General features: G+C 39.5%; 1 protein-coding gene across 6 annotated transcripts in view; it reads right to left on the reverse strand.

Annotated features, from left to right (window-relative positions):
- Positions 1-23,509, reverse strand: part of MACROD2 (mono-ADP ribosylhydrolase 2) — a 1,386,515-nt gene that overhangs the window by 1,106,695 nt on the left and 256,311 nt on the right. Inside the window, exon 1 of one of the 6 annotated variants that reach the window (XM_075925643.2) lies at positions 14,211-14,483. The exons of the other annotated variants lie outside the window; for them this stretch is intronic. Within the exon in view, the coding sequence (XP_075781758.2) occupies positions 14,211-14,265 (55 nt within the window). The 5' untranslated portion in view covers positions 14,266-14,483. Of the gene's footprint in view, positions 1-14,210; positions 14,484-23,509 lie in introns of those variants that run through there. 6 annotated transcript variants of the gene reach the window in all.

Genomic DNA, 23,509 nt, shown 5'->3' on the forward strand with positions numbered 1-23,509 from the left:
TTCCATCTTTATGAAGAGCAGTCTCACTTCCACATGCAAAGACTATAAGGAATGGTGACCACCTTGGCTGAGATTAGTTTGGGTTCTGCTCCATGAAAATACTGAGAAATGGCAGCCATTTTGAATACAGGAAAGTTCATGAGTTTTGGATCAAGGAATGTGGTGAAAGGACATATAGTGGATATCCACAGATTTGCAGGGCTCTGCAAAAACGTATTTTTGGTGCCTTCCACCTCAAATGGTTGACCCTGTTGCCCCAGCCAATCAGTAAAGCAAAATTGCTGACCAATCAGAGTGAGGACAAAAGGAGGCACAGCATCACAGACTGACTTGCCCAGCCCCAGAACTGGTTCTGGCTGCACCCTCATTTGATAATAGAATCCGCCTCTCTCCCCCTGATGCCTCAGCATCAGTACAGGCAATCAGAAGTCAATTATTCTTAATATTTCAGAACCATTACTTAGGAATGATTCTCAATAAATACAATGTAGGAATCAGAGCAAATAAATTTGGAATTTGAACTTGCATAAATATCTCCAGAAGAGAGAACCTGGCTGCTAACTAAGGCTTGGTCTGCACGATAGCCCTTTTTTCAGAAGAATCTTTTCCTCCATTTGGTCCTGTCTAGACAGGGGCCAAATGGCAGAAAAGCCTCCTCTTTTGGAGGCCTTCTCTTTTTATTCCTCATAAAATGTGGTATACAGGGCTCCCCGAAAGAGTGCATTTGCTCTTCTGCAAAAAAAAAAAATGGAAGAGCAAATGGCATTCCCTGGACACGGTGAAGTTTTTCCGGGATACATCCGATACCCCGGAAAAAACCCATAGTCTAGATGTACCCTAAGTGTGCCTTTTATCTGATAGCCCCAGATTAGGAGCGTGGCTACATGAGATTGGGGAAAGTATCTTGACTGAAGCATGGCTGTTAGCTTTTAAGAATACGAACTATACAACATCTTGCTCAAGAATAAAATCCTTAATAGGTTTTACTGGATACCACATAGATTATTTAAAGCTGGTCCCCAATTTTATTCCAAGTACTGGAAATTTACTTACAATCCTGTACAGCAACATATGATGTGGGATTTCACTACTGTTACTGTAAACTCAGAAAATAGTTCCACAAAGGTAATCAAAATGAATAATATTTTCTTTACCCATTTTACAATACGAAAATTAAATTTCTTAACACTTTAAATCAAAATTCAGGAATAAATGTATGCAAAGAGTCAAATTCATCACAGGTTACTTTCAACCAAATTTATCATGAAGCTTATATTATTATAAACACGAACCATCTAAATTGGACATTGAATACCCATTGTTTCTGCAATTAGAAAAAAAATTGCTCTCCTAGGTTGAGCAATTAAGTCAACCTGCAGGAAATAAACATATTAAAATTTAGCTTTCATAGTACTTAACAAAACATCATAGTGCAGTAATTCAACTTCCATTTTGATATAGTTATACTAAAATTTCATGTAAGAGAATTAGTCTCTTTTCATATTAACTTTATTCATTTCCCCCGTATTCTGGAATACTTCTTTGTGCAAGCCATGGCAGATAATAAACAGCAAATAAAACAAAATCCCGTATTCTAATAGGATTTTAGCTACCATAGCTCAAATGACCAGTTTTTAATTAGTGCTAAGACGACAAGTAATTATATACATTCGAGCCTAAAACTCCAGAGTTATCCTCATTTGTGTGGTAATTATCAGACATTTTAATTTAAGTGTATAGACCACAGTAAATAACTTCTTCCCTGAGAACAAAATACTGAAACTGGGAATGAATACTGAAAATACTCAAAATACTGAAACTGCGATGTATTTGGGGGCTCTGGACTAAAACCATTATTTGCCAATATTCTGCTAGCCATCAAAATATGTCATTCATCACATTCTAATGATTATTCCACATCTATGATAATGGACTAGGTATTTGGGTATGGTTCAATAGAGGTGGTTTATGTCTAATGGGGGTGGGAGTGAGTAGAATGTGAGAGTACGCTGCCATTTGGGAAAAGTGGACATAGAAACCAGGCTGTCAGTAAATCTAGTTCCTCACATAGAATAAATGCTACATATCTAGAAGGCAGCAGCAAGAAGCAGAAAGGGTAAAGGAGTGTTTATTAGTGGCATCAAGTATTCAAATGCCAACTCTAGCTCTAAGTCATTTTTACATATTTTCCTTTGATGTAGTGCAATAAACAGGCTCTAAGTGCCCAGTCAGTTATTCAAATACAAATTTCAAGCTGTTCACTCCTCCTATCAAGCAGCAACTCCTGAGAGGACTGCCAGGCATCTGGTTTTCAACTGCAAAGTCCAATCAAAAAGGGAAACTGATGATGTTCAGGCAGATCTACCGGCCAGGCACACAAAGTCCAGACACTGTGAGCAGAGGTGGTGTTGGGTCTTCACGGGTGCCAGCCCCTACTCAGCCAAAGCCACCCTCCTACCTATATCAGGCAGCTGCAGCTCCCATTCTCAGCTATGCAAGTCCCCACCCAACCCATGCTGAGGTGGGAGAGGGAGGAAGAGAAGCAAATGGGTGCAGAGCCTCAGGGGGAAGAGGCAGGGCAGGAGCAGGGCCTCTGGGGAAGGAGTGGGGCATGGGTGAGGCCTGGGGGGAGAAGTGGAGGTCCGGGGTGGCTCCAGCACATATGTTGCCCACCTTAAGTGCCAAGAATAAATATCTCTACAAACTTACCTCAAAGGCCAGGCAAAAAATCACATGCCCCCTGCAGCATGCCCTGAAAATTAGCAAATCCAGCATATTTTAGAGGACCATGGCTCTTATGGAGGATTGTGTGCCAATCTCTCTCTCCAGTATATGAAATGGGATCTAGCATCAAAACATCCACTGAATACTGTTAAATCAGTGTATCCTAGTGTAACCCTTCTGCCAGGCCGAGTAAATAGCAGCAGCAATGGCCGGGTTCAGTATCTAGGGGTCTCCTCCCAACGAGGTAATACAACACCGGCTTGAGCCCCCATCCAGGACCTGGGAAATCTTACATACACCTCTGGGTGCCTCAAAAGAGGCAAATCTTCCCCTCTCGCAAGCACAGAGCCTCAGTATAGTAGCAAACCTTTAATAACATGAGGTAACCGACATCTGCATTAAATTGGGGAAACACCACAACCCGGATTTACCGACATCTGCATTAAATTGGGGAAACACCACAACCCGGATTTACCGACCAAACAATGAGCAAAGGCCCTCCCCCCAGCCACAATTCTCCCCAACGTCCCAAAAGTCCAACACCCCAAGAGTCTCAGCCCTGGGTCAGTGCCGTCCCAGGGTTCAAAAGTCCACCCGGCAGGGTTTCACCATCCCAACCTGGAGGGGTGGGGATCGATGCACCTTACGTGGCCCGGAGGTGGCTCCGCCTCTCCGTGCCGCCGCCGTCAACGTGAGTCACTCCGCCACACTCCACTTGTCGTCAGGTGAGCTGCCTCCACTGTCCGGCTCCGCAAATCCGCCAACCGTCTCGGTCCACGCTGCGGGCTGCCAGCTGGTTGCTCCTGCCGCTGCTCCGCCGGCTGCTGCTCCTACCAGCCGCAGACCGCCATCAGCTGCTCCGCTGTCTGCCCTTAGGTCACCCCGCCAGCTGCATCTACTGTCCGCCTGCGCTTGCTGGTTGCCCCTTGCAAACTGCTCTGCTAGCAGCACAGCGCCAGGCTCCCTTCAACAACATTGACTTCAGCTCTTGCCAGGCTCTCCCTCAGCAACAGTGATTTCAGCTCTTGTCCGCAGCACAGCGCCAGGCTCCCCTCAGGAACAGTGATTTCAGCTCTCGTCCGCAGCACAGCGCCAGGCTCCCCTCAGCAACAGTGATTTCAGCTCTCGTCCACAGCACAGAGTGATTTCAGCTCATAACAGAGGAGCCTTAGCGCTGGCCCACAGCAAAGTTAGCTCCACAGCTCACAACTAAACTCCTAACGGAATCTAAATTAACTCTGATATTCCACAGTGGAGAGAGGAGGGAGTGCAATCAGTGTTGTTTAGATCCTCAAACAGGACCCCACCACCAGGTACCAAGACCTGTCCCCAACCTCTCTCAATTTGACTGGGTTTGGAACCCATGCCCCTTGTCTAGCGAGTGCTACTTAGTTTATGGCGAATCCCTCTGTCATAAACAGTTCCACCATTCCATTGTCCTTGATTCGCATAATCAGGGTAACAACACTTTTATCCCCTCTGCCTCAATAACAGAGAGACTGGGGCTCCCACAGTGGCCAAAGTGACGATTTGGGCTGCTGTGGCACATACTAGACAGGGTGGGTGTGTCTATGCAAATTGGGCTCAGCCCCTGAAGTCTCTTTGCACCACTTGCCACAGTTCGCCACTAGATGTCAGGATAGAGTTTACCCTGACCCTGCTTACACTAGGAAGAGGCACGCTCTAATGTTTATATAGATTTGCGTGTTTACATTCAGTTGTGTCAAAATAACAATTATTTCTACATATTTTATTAATAAAAGCATACTACTTAGCTAACTTTATACTGATGGATATAATATGAATATTATTTAATAATAGATCTAAGTGATCTGTAATAACACAAAAATAAGCTAACATACTGGTTGCAACTGTCTCGTGTGAGAGAACAAGGTAGCATAGTAACTGCTTATACAAATATGAACGACTCTGAACATTTCATGACAGGTGGCATCCCTCCTGGCATACCTTTCAAGACACTTGAGAGGCATGCAACAGAATGCTGTGCACTAACACCAGCATCCCACTGCAATCTGAGCCCTTAGGGTGCATCTACACTGCACCGTAACTCGAAATAAGAAACGCAATTTGAGCTATGCAAATTACATATCTTATTTCAATGCTATTTCAAAATAGCTTATGTCATCATTTGGGGCTGACTACACGGTGCCAAATTTTGAAATTAAGCGTTTAGTCCTTACTCCTTGTGGAATGACGTTTACAGGGACATCGGAATAGCAAGCCTGAAATAACGGGCTTGCTGTGAAGATGCGAGATAGGTATTTCGGGATACTCTGGTATCCCAAAATAGTGTTGCAGTGTAGATGTATCCTCAGTGATTTACCAGGACATTATGGAGAAATGCACTATTAGAGTTCACGTGGCATTTTGCATCTTTGTTCTTTGTGGTATTTTGCTGCCCAAGGTCATCCATCAGGAATAATATTTTATATTATCTTTGGGGGTTTAGTCTTTCCACAATGATATTGCTCAACAATAATTTTTCTCTCTCAGCCTTCTTCTCTTCCTCACCTTACAAAAAAAAAAATGCACTTTAGTTTGTATATTGTATACAACACTGCCCACCAGGAAGAAGAGTGGAGACAAGTATACAAGAAAAGAGATGACAAGACAAATTAATAACGATAAGTCATTTTCTTTCAGGGTGCAGTCTCCTATTCCCCACCCACAATAAAAGCACCATTCTGTTAGACTTGTGTAGCAAGTCATGCAAATATAGGATATAGATTTACCTTAAACTGAAATTCTCTTCTACTTAAAGATATGTCACCTAGAGTAGGCAGGACAAGCTGTAGTGAACAAGAATGAATGTATGACAATCAGGTAGAAGCTCAGCAGAAATCTACACAGGCTTCACCACTCTCTATCCCCAAAACTGACAACATCCTTGTCAACATGCTCAAATCCTACCCAGTACAATCTTTACTGCTTTTAGTTAGTCTAACAAGCTTCTACACCCAAGGAAAGGTTACCAATTAGACAACTTATCTTTCGGAATGCTGGAAGAGAAAGCTTTGGACTGGCTTATCCCCTTTGCGCTCATTTGCTATTAAACACAAGAAGCTGCCCCCTGCACAAGTGAAATGGAGTTGTGAGTGGCAACAACACAGACTCATTAAGATGGAACAAGGTTAAGTAACTGGGAAGAAAGCTAGGCCCATTGTCAATTTCTGCTGTATTTGGAGAGAATGACATAGATGAAGATCAGTCACCCTCAAAATCATGAGTTCCAGCTTGCAAATGCTACGCCCTAGTCCACTGAAGGCACAAAAGATTAACATCTATTTAACTTAGTAGATGCTAACCCCCTTCAGCAAAAAGTCAGATGATGAACAGATCAGACTGAGCGGGAGCTACCTCTAGGGGAACGCTTTGAGCCCAGTTCCAAGCCCCTTTTCACAAACACAAGACCTTTTCTGGAACAGGAAAAATAATCTGTTTTGGAAAAGAGGCCTGGTTATTTATCTTCGATAGCGAAGTCTCTTCATAAAGGCTTTAGGTTCTTTGGGCTGCTTACTCAAGCAAGATTCATAACACAAAACAAGCAAAGTAAAACTGCACACCATCTACAAAAATCCCTATGGGGGGGGGGGGGAGGGGGAAGCAGCTATATCCTAGCAGCACCAGCAGCCTTCCTAGAGCCTGCTTTACATGCTTTTTCCATATTAGCAGTAGCTGTCTTTCTTCCTGCTCTTGAATTTGAGGGAACTCCTCTCAAATATAGCTTCTCGCCTCCCATGTAGATATTCTCCCATTTTCAGCAGGGAAGCTGGGATATAGACATACCTGAATCATAACTGTCTCACTGTGGCATGTTCTGTACCATGTGCCATAAGACTGGGGGAGGAAAAAAACCTAGAATGATATTTCAACGCTACATATTCTTTATTATACATAACATTAAATGTCAAGCAGTTTTAAACGTGGATGCCTTAAAGCTTTGCCACCTAAATCTAGGAGGCCTGATTGTTAGAGGTTTTAAGCAAGCCATCATACATCTTCTATTGAGTTCAACAGGGGTTTGGTTTCTGGAATTTTAGGATTATCAGAACAACAAGGTCATAGCTGAGAGGTTCTCATGCAAAGGACTTACTACGGACACAGTGGAAATGAAAAGCTTTACTTCCATTCATAAGTATTTCCCATGGTTCTAAATTTCAGGATAGGGTATGATAAACATGCAAATCATAATCTTACACAGGATATAATTAAAATCAGTCAACACTAACTGCCAGAAAATAAACATTTTTTAACTAGATATTTTCTAAGGCTTCTATGTATTGAGGATGATTATTCATACAGCTGATGCATGATTCCAGCAATTTCATTTCAGCAGCTTTTGTTTGGAATAGAAAACTGTACTTGCATAAGCAAACAACGGTAAAAGTGTTAACACTATCACCTTTGCAGAGGTTGTTTTGAAAAGACCTCATTATTTGTGCTTCTGTCACAGTAGTTTTTTTCTGTAAGCTTAAGCGCTACAAATTGCAATATAAAATATTATTGTGATCCTGCTTATCTCCCACTTTTACAAGCAACCATCAATCATAGAATCATTTCCCTCAGAGAATATATTAAGTTTATCATTGCAAATATTGTGCAATGTCTCCAGTATACATGTGATTTCTTTTGAAATTTTTTTGACTCCCTCCCAGCTTTCTGATCACCACAAGTTTAAAAAAAACAAAAACCTATCAGATTAAATGAGTCACTGCTCTCCCTCTGTCAGAAACTGCAGGATTTATATAACTTAATGGTTTCATACATTGCCAAAAGCAGTAAAAGGAAACATTAATAGTTACAACTATTCAGATCTTCTGAATGCAACCGCAGTACCTGCTTCCTCCACCCAAAACACAGAAACCATTGTGACAAACTACTGACAAAAAGAGGTCTATAGCATTAACACTGTTTAATGCCTTCATTGTCCAGGTTATTGACTCGATCTCATGGAAAGTATTCTCTGTCCCTACACATGTCCTTGCCTGAATGTGTCCAAGTAATTTTAAAAAGTATACACACTACACTGTACTTTATTTCTCCTATCCTTGGTCTTGTCTATTTAGATTTGGATAAAGATTGTGATTCTTGTCACAGTACTGTACATGAGGCCCTGATCACATCTGGGATTTCTCAATGCTCCTGTAATAAAAATTATTTTAAAGAAACATTATGAATTATACATCCATATGAAGAGTTCACTGGGATTCCTCCTAAACATACTGCTGATGGTAGAAATGGAAGGTTCTTCATACATCTGAGATAGACGGAGATTCAAACAGTTGGCCTACCTCACATTTTTTCAACTCACAGAACTGCTTGATTTCCCCTTTCTGACCAGAGATTTAGAAGGAGAAAGCAGCCCAAAGTCTAGTCTGTTCCTGCAGGAGGGCAGGAAGTGAAATCGGGTCCAAGTCATCACCTACTCCAACTCCTGCAGCCTGGGTCCTTACCAGCCACAAGGCTAGCCCTAATGGCTTCACAAGACTACTGTAGTAGGTAAAAATTAAATTGGTATTCTGAGAAGCTACAAATAAAGAGATTAAGAAACGTTTTAAAACAAAACTATGCTCTTTCACTCATGTTTGCTTTTCAGCAAAAGGAAACAGAGTCACAGGCCTCTGTTCTGATTTGTCCTTTTCATATGTGTTCATTTTTTTAAATTGTATCCTTTGGTATATATGGCTGTGACTATTTTCTTCCACTATTTGATCTGAGGAAGTGGGCCTGGCCCACGAAAGCTCATCATCTAATAAACCATCTGGTTAGTCTTTAAAGTGCTACATTGTCCTGCATTTTGCTTCAGCTACCCCAGACTAACACGGCTACATTTCTATCACTATCTTACACACACACACACACACACAACTTTTTCTCACTACCTACTTGTAGGGAAAGAGCACATCTATTGACAGCTTCATGGCTGACACTCTTAGCAAGAAGGACAGCCTTCCACGTCCAGCAGCAGCATAAGATGTGGTTTGACCACTTGCTTTCCTTAATACACTCCTCTTATCTGCAATTCACTCCTTTTGTCATCTGTTCTTGGAGGTTATCAGTTATGTCTATGTCATGTCTGCTTATCAGCATTACTCTTGGTTTGCACTGATTGCAAAGTTGTGGCCAGCATCCTGTAAGCTAAGTCTATTTTTCATAGCTATCTTCAAACAGCACAATATTTCTGAAAAAGACAGACAATCCTTGCAAGATAATTTTGAGATGGAAGCAGACCATAAGTTAATATGTCCAAAATGGATCTACTTATCCTTCCTGCTATTCTTTCTCTATCTTATTTCTGCAGTGCCATCAATACTTCCTCATTTGCCAGGCTCACAACTTTGGGGTCATGTTGGGCTCCTCTTGAAAAAAATATATATACATACACAACATTCCAACTTTATATCCACGTTTTTCATTACTATTCTTCTATACATACGATCACCAAATCCCAGCCTATCCCTCATTGTCCTCACTGCTAAAACGCTTGACCACTTCTTGATTATCCTACACTGGTAACCTGGTTACCTCAACTTTGATCGCTCTGTCTTCTCACCTCTCCTTCCTCTATGTCTATTTAAAAAACAGTAATACCAAAGCTCACAATTTTATCATAAGCCTTTGTAATAGGTGGCAATTTTTCTTAGACTCAAATGCAAAGTCCATGACATTATGACAACATTTTGGCTTACATTTCACCAAAATGGTAGGAAGGCCCAAAATCCAATAGGAAAATCAGAACAATCTACAATTATTTTTTTAAGTCTCATTTTAAAGCCAATTTTGTGAACTTTGGGGACCTGAATTCTTGAAGCTTCATCCATGATCTTCAAAAATGACTAGCAATTTTGGGTGTCCAACATGAAATGCCGTAGAAGTGCTTGATTTTCAAAAGCTGTCAGCACAGTTTCTGAAAAATCAGACTCCAGAAGTGTGTCATCCACTTGAGAACCCAAATACTCAAAAGCAATCAAAATCATGTCACTTTCAAAAAATCCTGGCCTAAAACTTGGCATGTAAAGAAAGGAATTTTCTTCTTTCTGGGGTGAATTCAATTGAGCAGCATTGGGCTCTGAAAATAAGACATTGTTCTTCTGAAGAATATATGACAAACACCATGACATCTCTTAACACTATCTCATCCTTGAACTTAAGTGTTATGCTTTGATTTATCTGTACCAAACTGAAATTTTGTCAGGGCAAGGTCATATCTTATTTTATACAATGTCAAAGCACTGTACATTTAAGGTTCAACAGAAATGCATAATAATAAACAACACTTAAAGAACCTACAAAATTGCACAACTTCAGTGAAAGGTGGATAAGAATAGAGTCATATTTCCAGGAAAGGGTCCATAAATCTTATCAGCATAAACTCCACATACAGTATATTTTACTGCTTTGTATTTAGAGTCAGAGCTATTTCATGTAATCTTAAACCAAAAAACAAATTCTAAGGTCTCTTGTAAAAAAAAGTACCTATTTCAATAAGATTTTAATTTGATGAAATCAAAACAGATTGATTTGTTTAAAAAAAAAAGTATAAAACAAGTCATTGTAAAACAACAGGGCACTTATCTGCCCTGTTGGTCAAGTTGATTCATATTTGGCCTCCCCTAGTCTAATTTTCTTTTTTTTTGTAATTAGATCCAAATGAAATATTAATTAATTTAATTGAGGTCATACTTGTTATTGTTTCCCCACACTGAAGAAGTATATTCAAAATGGCATGTGTAAAGCTGTCTTGCTTTTTAAATTATTACCAAAGAATCCTACTGAAAAAAACTAAATATGGGATATGCAGAATACAGATTAAAAGGATCATTTCATACTATCTAAATCTATAAATAACTTTTAACCTAAAGAATTATCCTTTTACATGCATTTTACACATTTTCATCTTTAGTTTAATTAGATCTTACAAACAATTTCCATATATTGAACTTCTGTCTGTGTGGGTGTTGTGGTTTTTTAAATTATATACATATATAAAAACACCACAATATGTTAATTATATAGATATAATTAAAAAAAGAGACCCTTAAGGGTATTCCAGGTTTATGAAGCATAAACCTTGCTGGCAGTTTCATGTGATATGTAAGGTTAAAAGATCAACTATCTGCCACTGGTAATTTGTTCCTTCTGGATTCTCCTGCAAAGAGAAAAACACTTTTATCAATGGATTGCAATTAAAAATACATTAAATAATGGGTCATTATTTAAGAGGTCTTGTTAGTCAAGCTAACTTGCACACACTAACCAGCCTAATGGGCAATTTTGAACTCCCAAAAGGAAATGAGAGCAAGAGAAAAGAGTTATTCTAGTTTCAGATCAGTTTTCCAGTTACAGGCAGTCCCCGGGTTACGTACAAGATAGGGACTGTAGATTTGTTCTTAAGTTGAATCTGTATGTAAGTCAGAACTAGCGTCCAGATTCAGCCGCTGCTGAAACTGATCAGTTTCAACAGCGGCTGAATCTGGACGCCAGTTCTGACTTACATACAGATTCAACTTAAGAACCCCAGGCTCCGCGGCTTTGCTCTGCTTTGCTCCCCGTCCCCCTGCACTGAATTGAAACAGTAATATAATTCAGGGCTCCTCACCAATGAAATGGTGGGTAACCCCTGCCTAATCCTAATAATTTTTTAAAATACTGCTCGGGGGGGGTGGGGGGGAGATTAAGCAGTTAGGAGAACTGTCAGTGGATTGTATTCTCAGAAACGTGAGTTCTCTAGAGTCCAAGCAGACCTATCTGGACACATCTCTGTAAACCTATAGAGTTTCTCTCATATATATATATATATATATCACCTCAAGAGTTAACTGTCTATTATTTCTCTTTTCCATTCTTTATACTAGTGAAGAATTGATCCTCTTTTGGTAGCAATGAGTGGTTGCTGAAGACTTTAATGATAGCAGTTAGGTTTATCCTTGTGGTAGGTTAGATTGATACCATTGGGGCTGAGTCCTTAGGTGAGATTTTCTTTTCAATTTATTTTAATTTCTTCCATTATATTAGTGCAACATTTAGATATTTTGCAACAGGCAGCATACATCAAATAAGTTAACATGTTTGTCTATTTGAGGGGTACAGGGATACCTCAAGAATGCATTGTTTGATGTAAGATTTTGTCATGACTTACTGCTTTTATAAAACCCACTTGTCATCACAAGTTGTCTGCAATAACAAAATGAATGCTAGACAAGAGATGAACAGTTTTAGCTTATCTTGCAAAGATGTATTAAGCAGCCTATAGCCTATGGATGTATAGGAGTCTCCAAAGGAAAATGACAATACTTAAAAGGATTGTGCATTTTGCACAGTATTAACACTGCTTTAACTAGGCAAGACATTTCAACAGATAAAGCTACACTTTGAAAAAAAGAGAACCACACAAAGCATTTCATTGCCCTTTGTGATCCACAGTGAATTGCTTATACAGATTGCAAAAATGTTGCACTGTCAAACCACATACAACCCTATGAATTTGTCCAATAGTCATCTAGAATACTAATAAATCTTCCCGAGAATAGAAAACGCGTGTAAACCCGAGCAATTTATTTTCCACTTTGCTGTCTTCCATGCAATGCTAGCTGCTAAATTGGTATGTTACTCAGCTCTGATCTCATTCCTACAAGTAGAAAGTAAAAATAATGGCCCCTTTTTCTTAATGGCAGTAGAAATTACTGAATAAAATCTGCATCCTTCATACCTGCTTTTGACATTCCTGAGCCTTTCTGCTTTTGATAAAACCTCCTGTTCCAGGCCTTTTTTTTCCTCTCTCTTTTATAGTGAGGTATGTGAGTTTGCCCAGATACATAAGACTTTAAGTAGCCATGGTGTGTCTCTGTAAGGTGCTTGCTTCCTTAACCCCTGGGGGAATATCAGTCCCACCAATTTAATCGGTAGCCCTTAGTTCTGGGCTCCAGTTACTGTGCACAGGCTTACCACATGAAGTCTTTCTTCTGCAGAAGACTGTCTTTCCTGCACCCACGTGTGCACACACACAAAAGGTCTCTCTCCCTCTCTGCAACCTTCCATCAGCTAAGCTATTTGCAAGTTCTTATGATCACTTACTTCCCAGCTGAGTCTGATAATTGACCAGGGCTAACTGGCCCCAGGCCCTTAAAGGGAGGACAGACCACTCTGTTACAGTGTCTTTTAAAGTGTGTTTTAATTGTTTCTCACCACCTTGTCAAATATGTAAAATGAAACTTTTGGGACAAGATTACACACTTAGAACAGGCAAAAGAAAGTGTGGCGCCTACCTGAGCTGGAACCTGGTCTCTGAAACCCCAGGAAGCAGGCTTGGTCTGGGACCCAGCCCAAGCAGGAATGTCTCACTTGTTATTTTTAGCCAAGTGGCACAAGCCCCATGAGCCAGAGTCAGTTATCTGGACTCTGAGACTTCCTGTCTCAGTATGTGGGTTTGGTTTGGAGTTTTTTGCAGGTAGGCATATCCATAATGGCTCAATGGCATTACCATCATTGGAAAAACACTAAGAAAGCTAATCATCAGGAATGTTTTTTCTGGAGCTCAAAAGTCAGAGCTGGCACTACAGCTGAGCAGAGCCCAACATTCTATGAAAAAAAACCAAACCAAGTAATGTGATAAACTAAATCTCTCAATAGGTTTAGCACAATACCCAGCTTGTCCAGCCAGCAGCTGGCAAAGAGACTGATGAATAACAAGCACAACAGCAGTAGCAATAATGACAGTGACAAACTTTATGAGACTGCAGGGAACTTGGTCATACCCATGATAAGTGGACATCTGGGTAACTAAATTCATGCCAGACCATGGATGTTACCGGACCAAAGAGTGCTGGACTAGAGAACCTCAACCTGTACAAGACCATCATAAGACATAATATAAAACCCAAATTATACTGCAGTGTCCATTGCCAATTATACACCAGAGACCACTGCCAAAAGATCCTAGCTGTATAACCCAATGAACAAATGCTTGCCTCACTATAAAGATGCATTTTATACCATCACATTTTATTACTTCTTTGATCCTCTTTCTAAGACTAGAGATGGCAGAACTAGATTTTCTGTTTCATGAGAAATCCTGCAACCCTTCCTCCCCCACACACAAAAATCTGTTCAGAAATTGAGCAAAACACAACAATAAAAGAATCAAAATTACATTAAAACAAAATTCTGGGGGTAAGTAAATTTGGGTCGAATTAAATATGTTTTGTTCTGATTTTGATCTTTTAATTGTATATGATATTTTATATACACAATAAAACTTAAAAGTTGAAACAAAACATTCTTTCAAAACAGAAAATCAGATGGTTCAGAAATGGTCAGAATACAACATGAGGGGTTTGCTTCTAAACAAAAATGTAATTGGAATCGACATATTTCCAAGAAACATTTTGCTTGCAGCTATTTGGCATTTTATTACAGAAAAATGTTCAGTCAGAAAATTCCAGCCCAACTCCAGTCAAGATACTTACCAGCAAGTCTTTGGGGAAGAGCTGCTGATACTTGCCTGATGCAGCTTCCTTCCATAAAGCCCACAATGGATAGAATGTTCCAGGCAATTACTGATGGGAATTGCTGTCAGCTGTTTGAAGGCAGTGCAAGAAGATTGGAACTGGCTGAGGGATCCAACATTCCCCCTCCTCCCCATGCCACAGATCATTTGGGCAGGGAAATTCACTGAGGGTAGAGAATTTGCAAGCAAATCCCCTAAATTAGGGCACATTTGATATGGTCTCTTGACAACGAAGGGAAATTGGCAGAAACATCTTGGCCCTAATGCTTTTCCTTTGGAGGAATCAGGTTAAGTAGCTTCCTCTTGCCCTCCATTGGGAAAAAAATGGATTTTTGCCACAGCCCTCCTGAGCTGGTACAAGTGGATTATTGTGGTTCAGGGAAAAGAAGCCCACAACATTCCTTCAGAGGTGTGTGTATATATAGGTGCTTGTTAGAAAGACAGAAACAAAGGGAGAATGCACATTTGTGAGGTCTTTCTACTGGCCCTGTCATCTGAGCTCACTACCAGAAAAAACTGCAGGAGGAGCAGGACACTTCAGCTTATTTAATTGTCATGTTGGGATCAAGGAGGAGCACAACCAGGCATGTATTGAAGAAAGAAAAATCCAGGAATCATGGGGCTTAGCCCCAAAAGCTAGCTAAGAAGTGTGGTAGCCAATCAGAGCATGTTAAACAAGAAATTCAACTATTAGGTTTGGTTTAGTTTACAAAAGTTTTAGGTCCAAAGATCTGAAATCTTAGAAGGAGGGAGCTCTGTTCTACCTGCCTGCGGATAGGGAAGCAGAACAAAACTAGCATGCTCCTCCACAGGAACAGCATTCACCCAAGCCAGCTACTTACAACATGACTTCTTTTGCTTTCAATATTGCAGACTGGCAAAAGCAAGTGCATTGACTTTACTGTGCTGAAGCAAGTTTCCCTTACTAATGGAACCCTATTAATCACCTATGTGTGTGTCCATGCCAATTCTCTGTCCATAAGATGATTTTATGTAAGTGACAACACTGCCGTGTAACTAGTGTGCATAACTTTAAAGATACTTTAGAGAGGAGGCCAACTTAGTCTGTAACTGGAAAAACTTAGAAAACAATGAATAGTCTAGCAGCACCTTCAAGACTAACTAAACAGGTAAATGGTATCATGAGCTTTCATGGGCACAACCCACACTTTTTCATCTGAAGAAGTGGGTTGTACCCATTAAAGCTCATGATACCATCTACATGTTTTGTTAGTCTTGAAGGTGCTGCTAGACTATTCATTGTTTTCTAAGTTTTTCCAGTTACAGACTAACAAAACAGATGAAAAAGCGTGGGTTGTGCCCATGAAAGCTCATGATACCGTTTACCTGTTTAGTTAGTCTTGAAGGTGCTGCTAGACTTTTTTTTTTTTTACCAAATCAGCTATAACATGTGTTAATACCACTTTTGATATTTCTTTACATCTGTACTCCAGTGCATTAGATAATCATTCTGTCAATTTACAAAACAGCTATTTAACACCTCACCCTAAATCATGTTTGAGATTATAGACTAACCTGCATAACAAGGGTACGTCTAGACTACATGCCTCTGTCGCCAGAGGCATGTAGATTAGGCTACCCGACAGAGTAAAATGAAGCGGCGATTTAAATAATCGCCGCTTCATTTAAATTTACATGGCTGCCGCGTTGAGCCGACAAACAGCTGATCATCCCAGGAGGCATACCTGGGTTGTCGACAACTCCCTTTGATGTCGGCAGGGGAGCGTCCAGACTATCGCGCTGAGCCGACAAACAGCTGATCAGCTGTTTGTCGGCTCAACGCGGCAGCCATGTAAATTTAAATGAAGCGGCGATTATTTAAATCGCCGCTTCATTTTACTCTGTCGGGTAGCCTAATCTACATGCCTCTGGCGACAGAGGCATGTAGTCTAGACGTACCCTAAATATTTTCATGACCTAGTCAGATCAACACTCAGTTCATTGCTATGATAAAAATTATGGTGCAGCTACAAAATAAAAAAGGCAGGATTATTAAACTTTACAGTGTTTATTAAACTTTAATGTATTTCAAAGAGATTAACAAGAATCCCACAATTTAAAGACACTTAAGATCAACTATCAAAACAAGTAGTCAACCTCACCCAATCTGTTACAATTAAGAATAATTTCTAATCGCAAAAAGGATATCATGCAGTCTGCCAGAATTTGCTATTTAAGCCACTTGGCATTTCATTACTTTTAAAATGCTGAAGACACTGACTGGTTTTTAAAAAGCTGGTAGGAGTACAGATTTTATTAAACGTTTTCAGTGAAAACCACTATACTGTATTTTTTTTACTACACCATCTGACAAGGTGGATTATACAGACACATCCTTGTTGCCTGTTATATATTGTTACAGCATATAACTCTGGGCAATAAATAGACTTCCACTTAGATTTAGAATGCACTTTTTACATTAAAGATATGCAAATAAGGCCAAACAGAACACTCAAGTGGTTTTGGTTCCCAATTCTCCAATCTTTCATGGTCCCTTAACCCACATTACTTAGTATTTGTATGACAGTAGCACCCAGAGGAACAACTCAAGATCAATGGGTCAGTGTGTTGGGTCCTATACAAAAGAAGCAAAAGCCATTTGGATCCTTCCCAGGGTTTCAGAGCCCAGACTAAAGCTTGAGCCCAAATGTCTACACAATAACTCAACAGCACTGTGAGCTCAAGCAGGCTGGCACACAGCAGCTATAGGTGTTAAACTGCAGTGTAGACATATCCACAGGACTTATGGTTTAAATATAGCTACACATGACAGCTGGATGTTGCCTTAGGCTAGCCTAGCATCTTATATTAAGAGTGAGGTCCCCTGGATTACTCTGGACCTTGAATACTCCCTTTCCCATCATTCCTTCCAGGTTTTCCCTAGAAGATGAAATGGCCCTTACGTGGATGGCCCTGGGTCTGGAAGATGTAGTATGTTTGCAGTAAGACATCTGATTTATATGAATGAATCACACATGGTTTAGGTGGGAATCTGTAAAATTCCACCCTTAACTTTTCACCTTGTATTTTGCTCTTTGAAATGTCTGAATTGCTTTTTTGTTCCTACTTTATCTATAACCAGCCTATTTCCTCACTTACTGAGACTCTAACCACCAGTATTGTCATATTATTATTATGGGGCATATCTGATATGTCACTCTTATTTGTGGTTAGCAGGATTCAGTAGCATAAAACAAATGGAAATTTTAACATTACTAACAAGCAGAGCCTTATATTCCATTTATAATGATCTTGCAATATTTTTCAAAATCTTTCTGTGAGTCTCATCTATATGGGTGTACACGCATTCAACTTTTTATTTATTTGTAAGCTCTGTCTACTTAAAATGCTTTATTTGATTTTTATTGTGTCCAATTTTTGCTCTTTTAAAAGGCTTGCTGTAAAATCATTGTATTCTGCCTCACATCTAGCAGCATCATGATTTTTATTTATCTTGAAAAGCGTATTTTATTTCATATGCAACAGTACAACTACCCATCTGAATCCCCTGAGCTTCTGCCACTTTCAATACCGCTTCTATCACTTCTATCCTCGCCTTCTAGAGTTTTGTTTAATTCAGTGAATGGGCGGAGGAATAGCAGTGCATTCACAGTCTATGCAACATGGAATCCTACGCAATTTGGAATTTCATGTTCTTTAGGCCTTATGGATTTCTTAAAGCAAGTAAATAAATAAAAATCTGACCCTCCTGAACTATATTACTTTTCTTTGGGAAGTGTCTTGAACATATGTCCATCACTGTCAAGACCAAGGCTGCAGCTTATAAAAGATTCCTGGTTGCTGACAATATATTTTCATTAATACTTAACATTACTTGAGAAAAACATTACACACTTTTTCTGAGAGATTCTAAAATTATAGCTGCCTCCTCTAGTACAGGTTGAACCTCTGCGGTCTAAGACTCTGGTGCAGCGGACCACAGATGTAGCCCAAGAGCAGAGGTTGCCATTGGCTGGCGGGGCAGCAGAGCCCATGGTGTAAGAGAATCCACACTCAGCGGGGGCAGCAAAGCCAGCAGATCAGCAAAGTTGGCTGAGCCTAGCAGGGCGGTGGAGCTGGCAGGCTGCCAGAGCCCATGGGATAGCAGAGCCCACAGCCAGTGGGGCTACTGAAACCCGGTGGAGCAGACAAGACCATGGGGCAGCAAAGCCATGGGGATGCTGAAGCCTGGCTGCCTGGGACAGGAGCTGGCGCCCCACCCACACCTCTCCTGGTGCAGGACTAATCTAACCTATAACAGGCTTCTTTTCCTTTACAAATTAAGGGCTTATAATTTTCATAGCAAAAAAATTAGTGTTTACAAAAATATATTTGCTGGCTCTCTACCTGGAAGGATACTTTTTTGGTATTTGTTTGTATTAATGCACAGAAATAAGTTATTTTTAAAGGCCATTTTTGTTCTTAAATAGCATACACTGGTATTACATTTTGAAATAAAAATTCGCAAGCTATGAATCATTCCATACACTTGATCTATTTTGGTTGCTTTCTGAAAATTATTTTTATATATATATATATATATATATATATATATATATATATATATATATATATAAAGTTGTAATCTTGATTTAGAATCTGATGTTAATGCTCATTCAGTGTCAAGGAGACATAATACACGTACGTATTGTTATTGATTAGTCACAGTATATGCATCATATGGACTTTAAAATATCTTTGAATTCAAAATATTCAAATACAGTCTATGGCTAACTACATTCTATACAATCTCAGGGGGTAGCCATGTTACTTTGTAACATTAAAAACAGCAAGCAGCCCTCTGGTACCTTTAGAGACCAACAAAAATATACACGATCATAACCTTTCGTGGGTAAGACTCATCTGATGAAGTGGGTCTTAACCACGAAAGCTCATGATTCTATATATTTTTGTTAGTCTCTAAGGAGCCACAGGACTACGCACTGCATTTTACAAGCTGGATCTATACTGAAGACTGCATGTGGTTACTAATCCATATAGCATACCCTACTGTTTCCTTATGTTCTGAATGTGCACTAAGAATAATACAATCAGGCCTCAGTCTCTGACAGACGAGTCTTGAAAGAACTCTAGACTCCCAAGCAGGCACCTTGTTTTTAATACAATGAAAACAATGATACAAATCTATGCAAAACTATATTGAAAGGACATGATGTATTGGATTTCAGGCCATTCCTGTGTATCTACCCATGGCCACCCCCTAAATAATTTCACCATATACTAGTGCAAAGCATTTAGAACTTATTCATCCTTATGTCCTTAATCGCTACCACAGTCAATTCAATGGGGTAGCTCTAGCGGGGTAAGAAGGGAATACCACATACAACCTTCACTTTCTATTTTTGCAACTTTGCTCACCTCTTCCATAAACTTACAAGGCTAGAAATTAAGTTGTAAAAGGTAATTAATTGGTCATTCAAAGGTTAAAGAAAGGGAAACAGACATCCCTCATACAAATTGTTTGGTATTTATATTGATCAAAGTGAGTTTTGTACATTCTGCATCATTTCATCCCTACTAAAGAAGTTGCACTATTCAAGGTTCATCACAGCAGATGAAAATGTAGCTTATCCTCCCATGGGTTTTATTGTGCAGTTGTTTTAAGGGGATATTTCAGAAATGCACTTTGGAAGACTAGCTCATCATGCACAGCAGATATTTGGAGGCAATTGGTCTACTAGTGATTGTTTGCTATCTCATTACTTTATCTTTTCAAAATAAGCCGACAAAGTGTAGGCTTAGTTAATACACGCAAGTTTATGCTCCTATCACTGTTATGGTACCGCCTAAACTGTCCTGCAGCAGAGCTTTACATTATTAAACAGCTGCCACAGCTAGTCCCAGAAGTAACTGCATTTTAGTAGTAACTGACGCTACAATCATTCTAATAAAAGCACTATGCAAGTCTAAGATTCCATTCTTATAAATAAATGTTAGTTACAAAAAGATTTTACATGGTCTGGTTCTATGCCAATTAGAAGATTTTCTGGTTCCTTTTCCAGAAAGGTGCTTTAGCAACTTAATACATTTTTCACGCATATCTTAAAGGCATGGCTGACTAACAAGTCACATTCTATCACCCCCTCTTCTAGAGCTGGATTCCTTTTTCTGCTAGGATCTCAGATCACATGCCTAAATGTATGTGACTTAGCCATTTGGATAAATGAAGTACACTATCTTACTACTGATTATGCACAGAACCTAGGGTGCTTTCCACTATGGATATCTTCTATAAGTAAACTTGAGTGATTGGTCACAAGACTTTTTTGGATAACAGTAAAATGGATTTGGCCTTGGGCCACTATTTGTTTAGCACAGATACACTGTAAGACAGAGCTAACTTACCATTTCAATATATATTCATCACGAATATATTTAGTATCACAATCCTATATATGCACTGTTAATAATGTTTATCCATTTAAGAATATTTTTCTCAATAGTGGGGAATACAACACTGAATAAAAATGTTCAGGCTGGATACTCAACAGAGAATGCTTATGAAAATGTGTTATCAGTAACTCATGTGAACACAGCCCACTCTCTGCTGATGAAATACAGTTGCAGTTCAGAAACAATTCTATTCAGCTGCTGGGAAGCAATCACTCCCTGAATTGAGAACTTCATGTCAAATGACTCTATGCCCAGATTGATCAAAAAGAATCCATTAATTGTGTCATCGATCTTCACCTTAAATGGTAAGAAAAAAACCACAAAATGTAGCTTCTCCTCCCATGGGTTTTATTGTGCAGTTGTTTTAAGGGGATATTTCAGAAATGCACTTTGGAAGACTAGCTCATTATACTAATGCTGTTCTATCAAAGCACAAAAAGACCAGCATTGTGAAAAGCTATGACAACGTACACAGTTTACTGTGCAGGCCTCTCATTATACAGTACATATTTTCTCATAACAGGTGATGATAGGTCCATCAATGGCTATTAGCCAGGACAGGTGGGAGTGGTGTTCCTAATCTTTATTTGTCAGAAGCTGGGTGACAGGGAATGACTGATGATTTGATTAGATGATTACCTGTTCTGTTCATTCCCTCCAGGGCACCTGGCATTGGCCATTGTTGGAGGACAAGATAATGGCTTGATGGATCTTTGCACTGACCCAGTATGGCCATTCCTATGTAACTGCATATCAAACTTAGTATTTCTAGTAGAGTGAATCCCAATGTAACTTTGGCAGATGTTACTTTAACTCCAGTTGCTTACAACTTTATTCTTGACAAGGCATCTTTAATTATCACAAGAAGTCAATATCACCACTGGAAGATAACACTCCTTGAGAAATGAATGACAGCTACTAAATCATTAACATCCTTTCTTGGGAACTTGAGATTTCAAAAAGTTTCCCATCCAAATATTGGTTAGAGTAGACCCAACTCTGCTCAAGTTGTAAAACTAATCGGAGCATAACTTGTAGTGCTAAAGCTGTGCTGCAGGGTACTGTAGATAAACTACAAGCTTAAAAGAAACAACTATTTGGAGTCAGTATATTATAGTTTAAATATGTATGTTCTTACAATTTTTATTGTACTTGCATGGTAATATGTTTAACATCATCACATCGTATTATAGTAGCCTTAATTTCTGATTTCTGAAATTCATAATTTGAAATTCTGCTGCACAATTGTGCTTTTGAAACCCACACACCTAGTGTAGTTGACTGTCCCATGTGGTGGCACTTAGACCATTAACAACAAAAGATAAGCTGAGTGCCATTTGGCTTTATAGCTTATGCTGTAGGGGCTTCTACACTAAGCTCCAGAGGCCCCAGGTTCAGATCTGTCCACTGGTAGTTACAAGTGGGGGCTCAGCTGGGTCTCTGAAGCTTGGGATGTGCTTCTTCAGCTAGGGGAAGTATGTAACCCACACACCTGGGCTATGTCTACACTCATTGCTTCTTGCATAAGTACAGCCATTCTTGTGCAAGAATCTGCAGAGCGTCCACACTGCCCACCCGCTCTTGCGCAAGTAAATTTACAGTACGGTGTGGTAAGAGAGGGCTCCTTGCGCAAGAGCTACACTCTTTTTTAACAGGTGTAAGCCTTCTTGTGCAGGAGCTCTTGCGCAAGAGGGCAGTGTAGACAGGCGACATGAATTTCTTGCGCAAGAAAGCCCTATGGCTAAAATGGCCATCAGAGCTTTCTTGCACAAGAAAGCATCCACACTGCCATGGGCGCTCTTGCGCAAAAGCACAGCTCGCACATGGCAGTGTGGATGTTTTCTCGCGCAAGAAGCCACCAGTGTAGACATAACCCTGGTGTGGTTTATGGTCTCATGTAGTAGCACTTAGACTACTTACAGTGAGAGATAAAAATAAGGGAGGACTACAGAGCCACCTGTCTTTATATCTCAAGCTATACAGGCTCCCACACTAAGCTCCAGTGGTCCCAAGTTCAAAACTGCCTAGTGGTGGTTACACTTTCTCACATTTAATTTTGAGAGATGAAAAGTCAAAGCCTACTTTTCATTTTTTTTAAATTCATAATCAAAAGGGAATATTCCTAGTCAAAGGAGAATATAACTTTACCAAAGCTATTTTGTAAAACCTGTATATTCAGGGTTTTGAAAACTATTCACAGAGAACTGATTCTTATTCCAAAGCCCTGATTTATTCGTTTCACATAAAGTCAGCCACAAATCTTTGTTTATTACTAATTAAGTATAGTCAGATAAGTCATTTAGACAATACTAATAAGATTTCTATTATATTCATAAAAGAAAATTACATTAAATAATTTAACTTATGCATATTTTAAAAACAAATAGTCATAAAACTAGCATTTTAACTTAATATCCATAATATAATAAAATAAAAAATAACAGTGACACCGAAACAATGAAGAGAATTTTTCTTCTTTGGTGTAATGAATCTGTATATTATCTATAATGAACCATATAATATTTTAATATACAGCCATGACCTAGAACATTAGCACAGCAGCAATACCTTGCACAAACAAGAAAACCAAGTCTGAATGAGTAGAGCTCTGTGTGGATACAATATCCACAACTGCATCCGTAAAAATGATCCTTGGATATCCAGATCTGTGGATGCAGATACAAATTTTGTATCTAGAACCCTACAAAGTTGAGGATACTCACTTTTTAGTCAAAAGTGGGTATCCTCAACTTTGCAGGGTTCTAGATACAAAATTTTTATCTGCATCCATATCCACAGAAGTGAGCTGCAGATATCCAGTTC

Source organism: Pelodiscus sinensis, chromosome 3 (assembly GCF_052426305.1).
Source record: "Pelodiscus sinensis isolate ZL-2025 chromosome 3, ASM5242630v1, whole genome shotgun sequence".
In the NCBI taxonomy this organism is placed as follows: Eukaryota; Metazoa; Chordata; order Testudines; family Trionychidae; genus Pelodiscus; species Pelodiscus sinensis.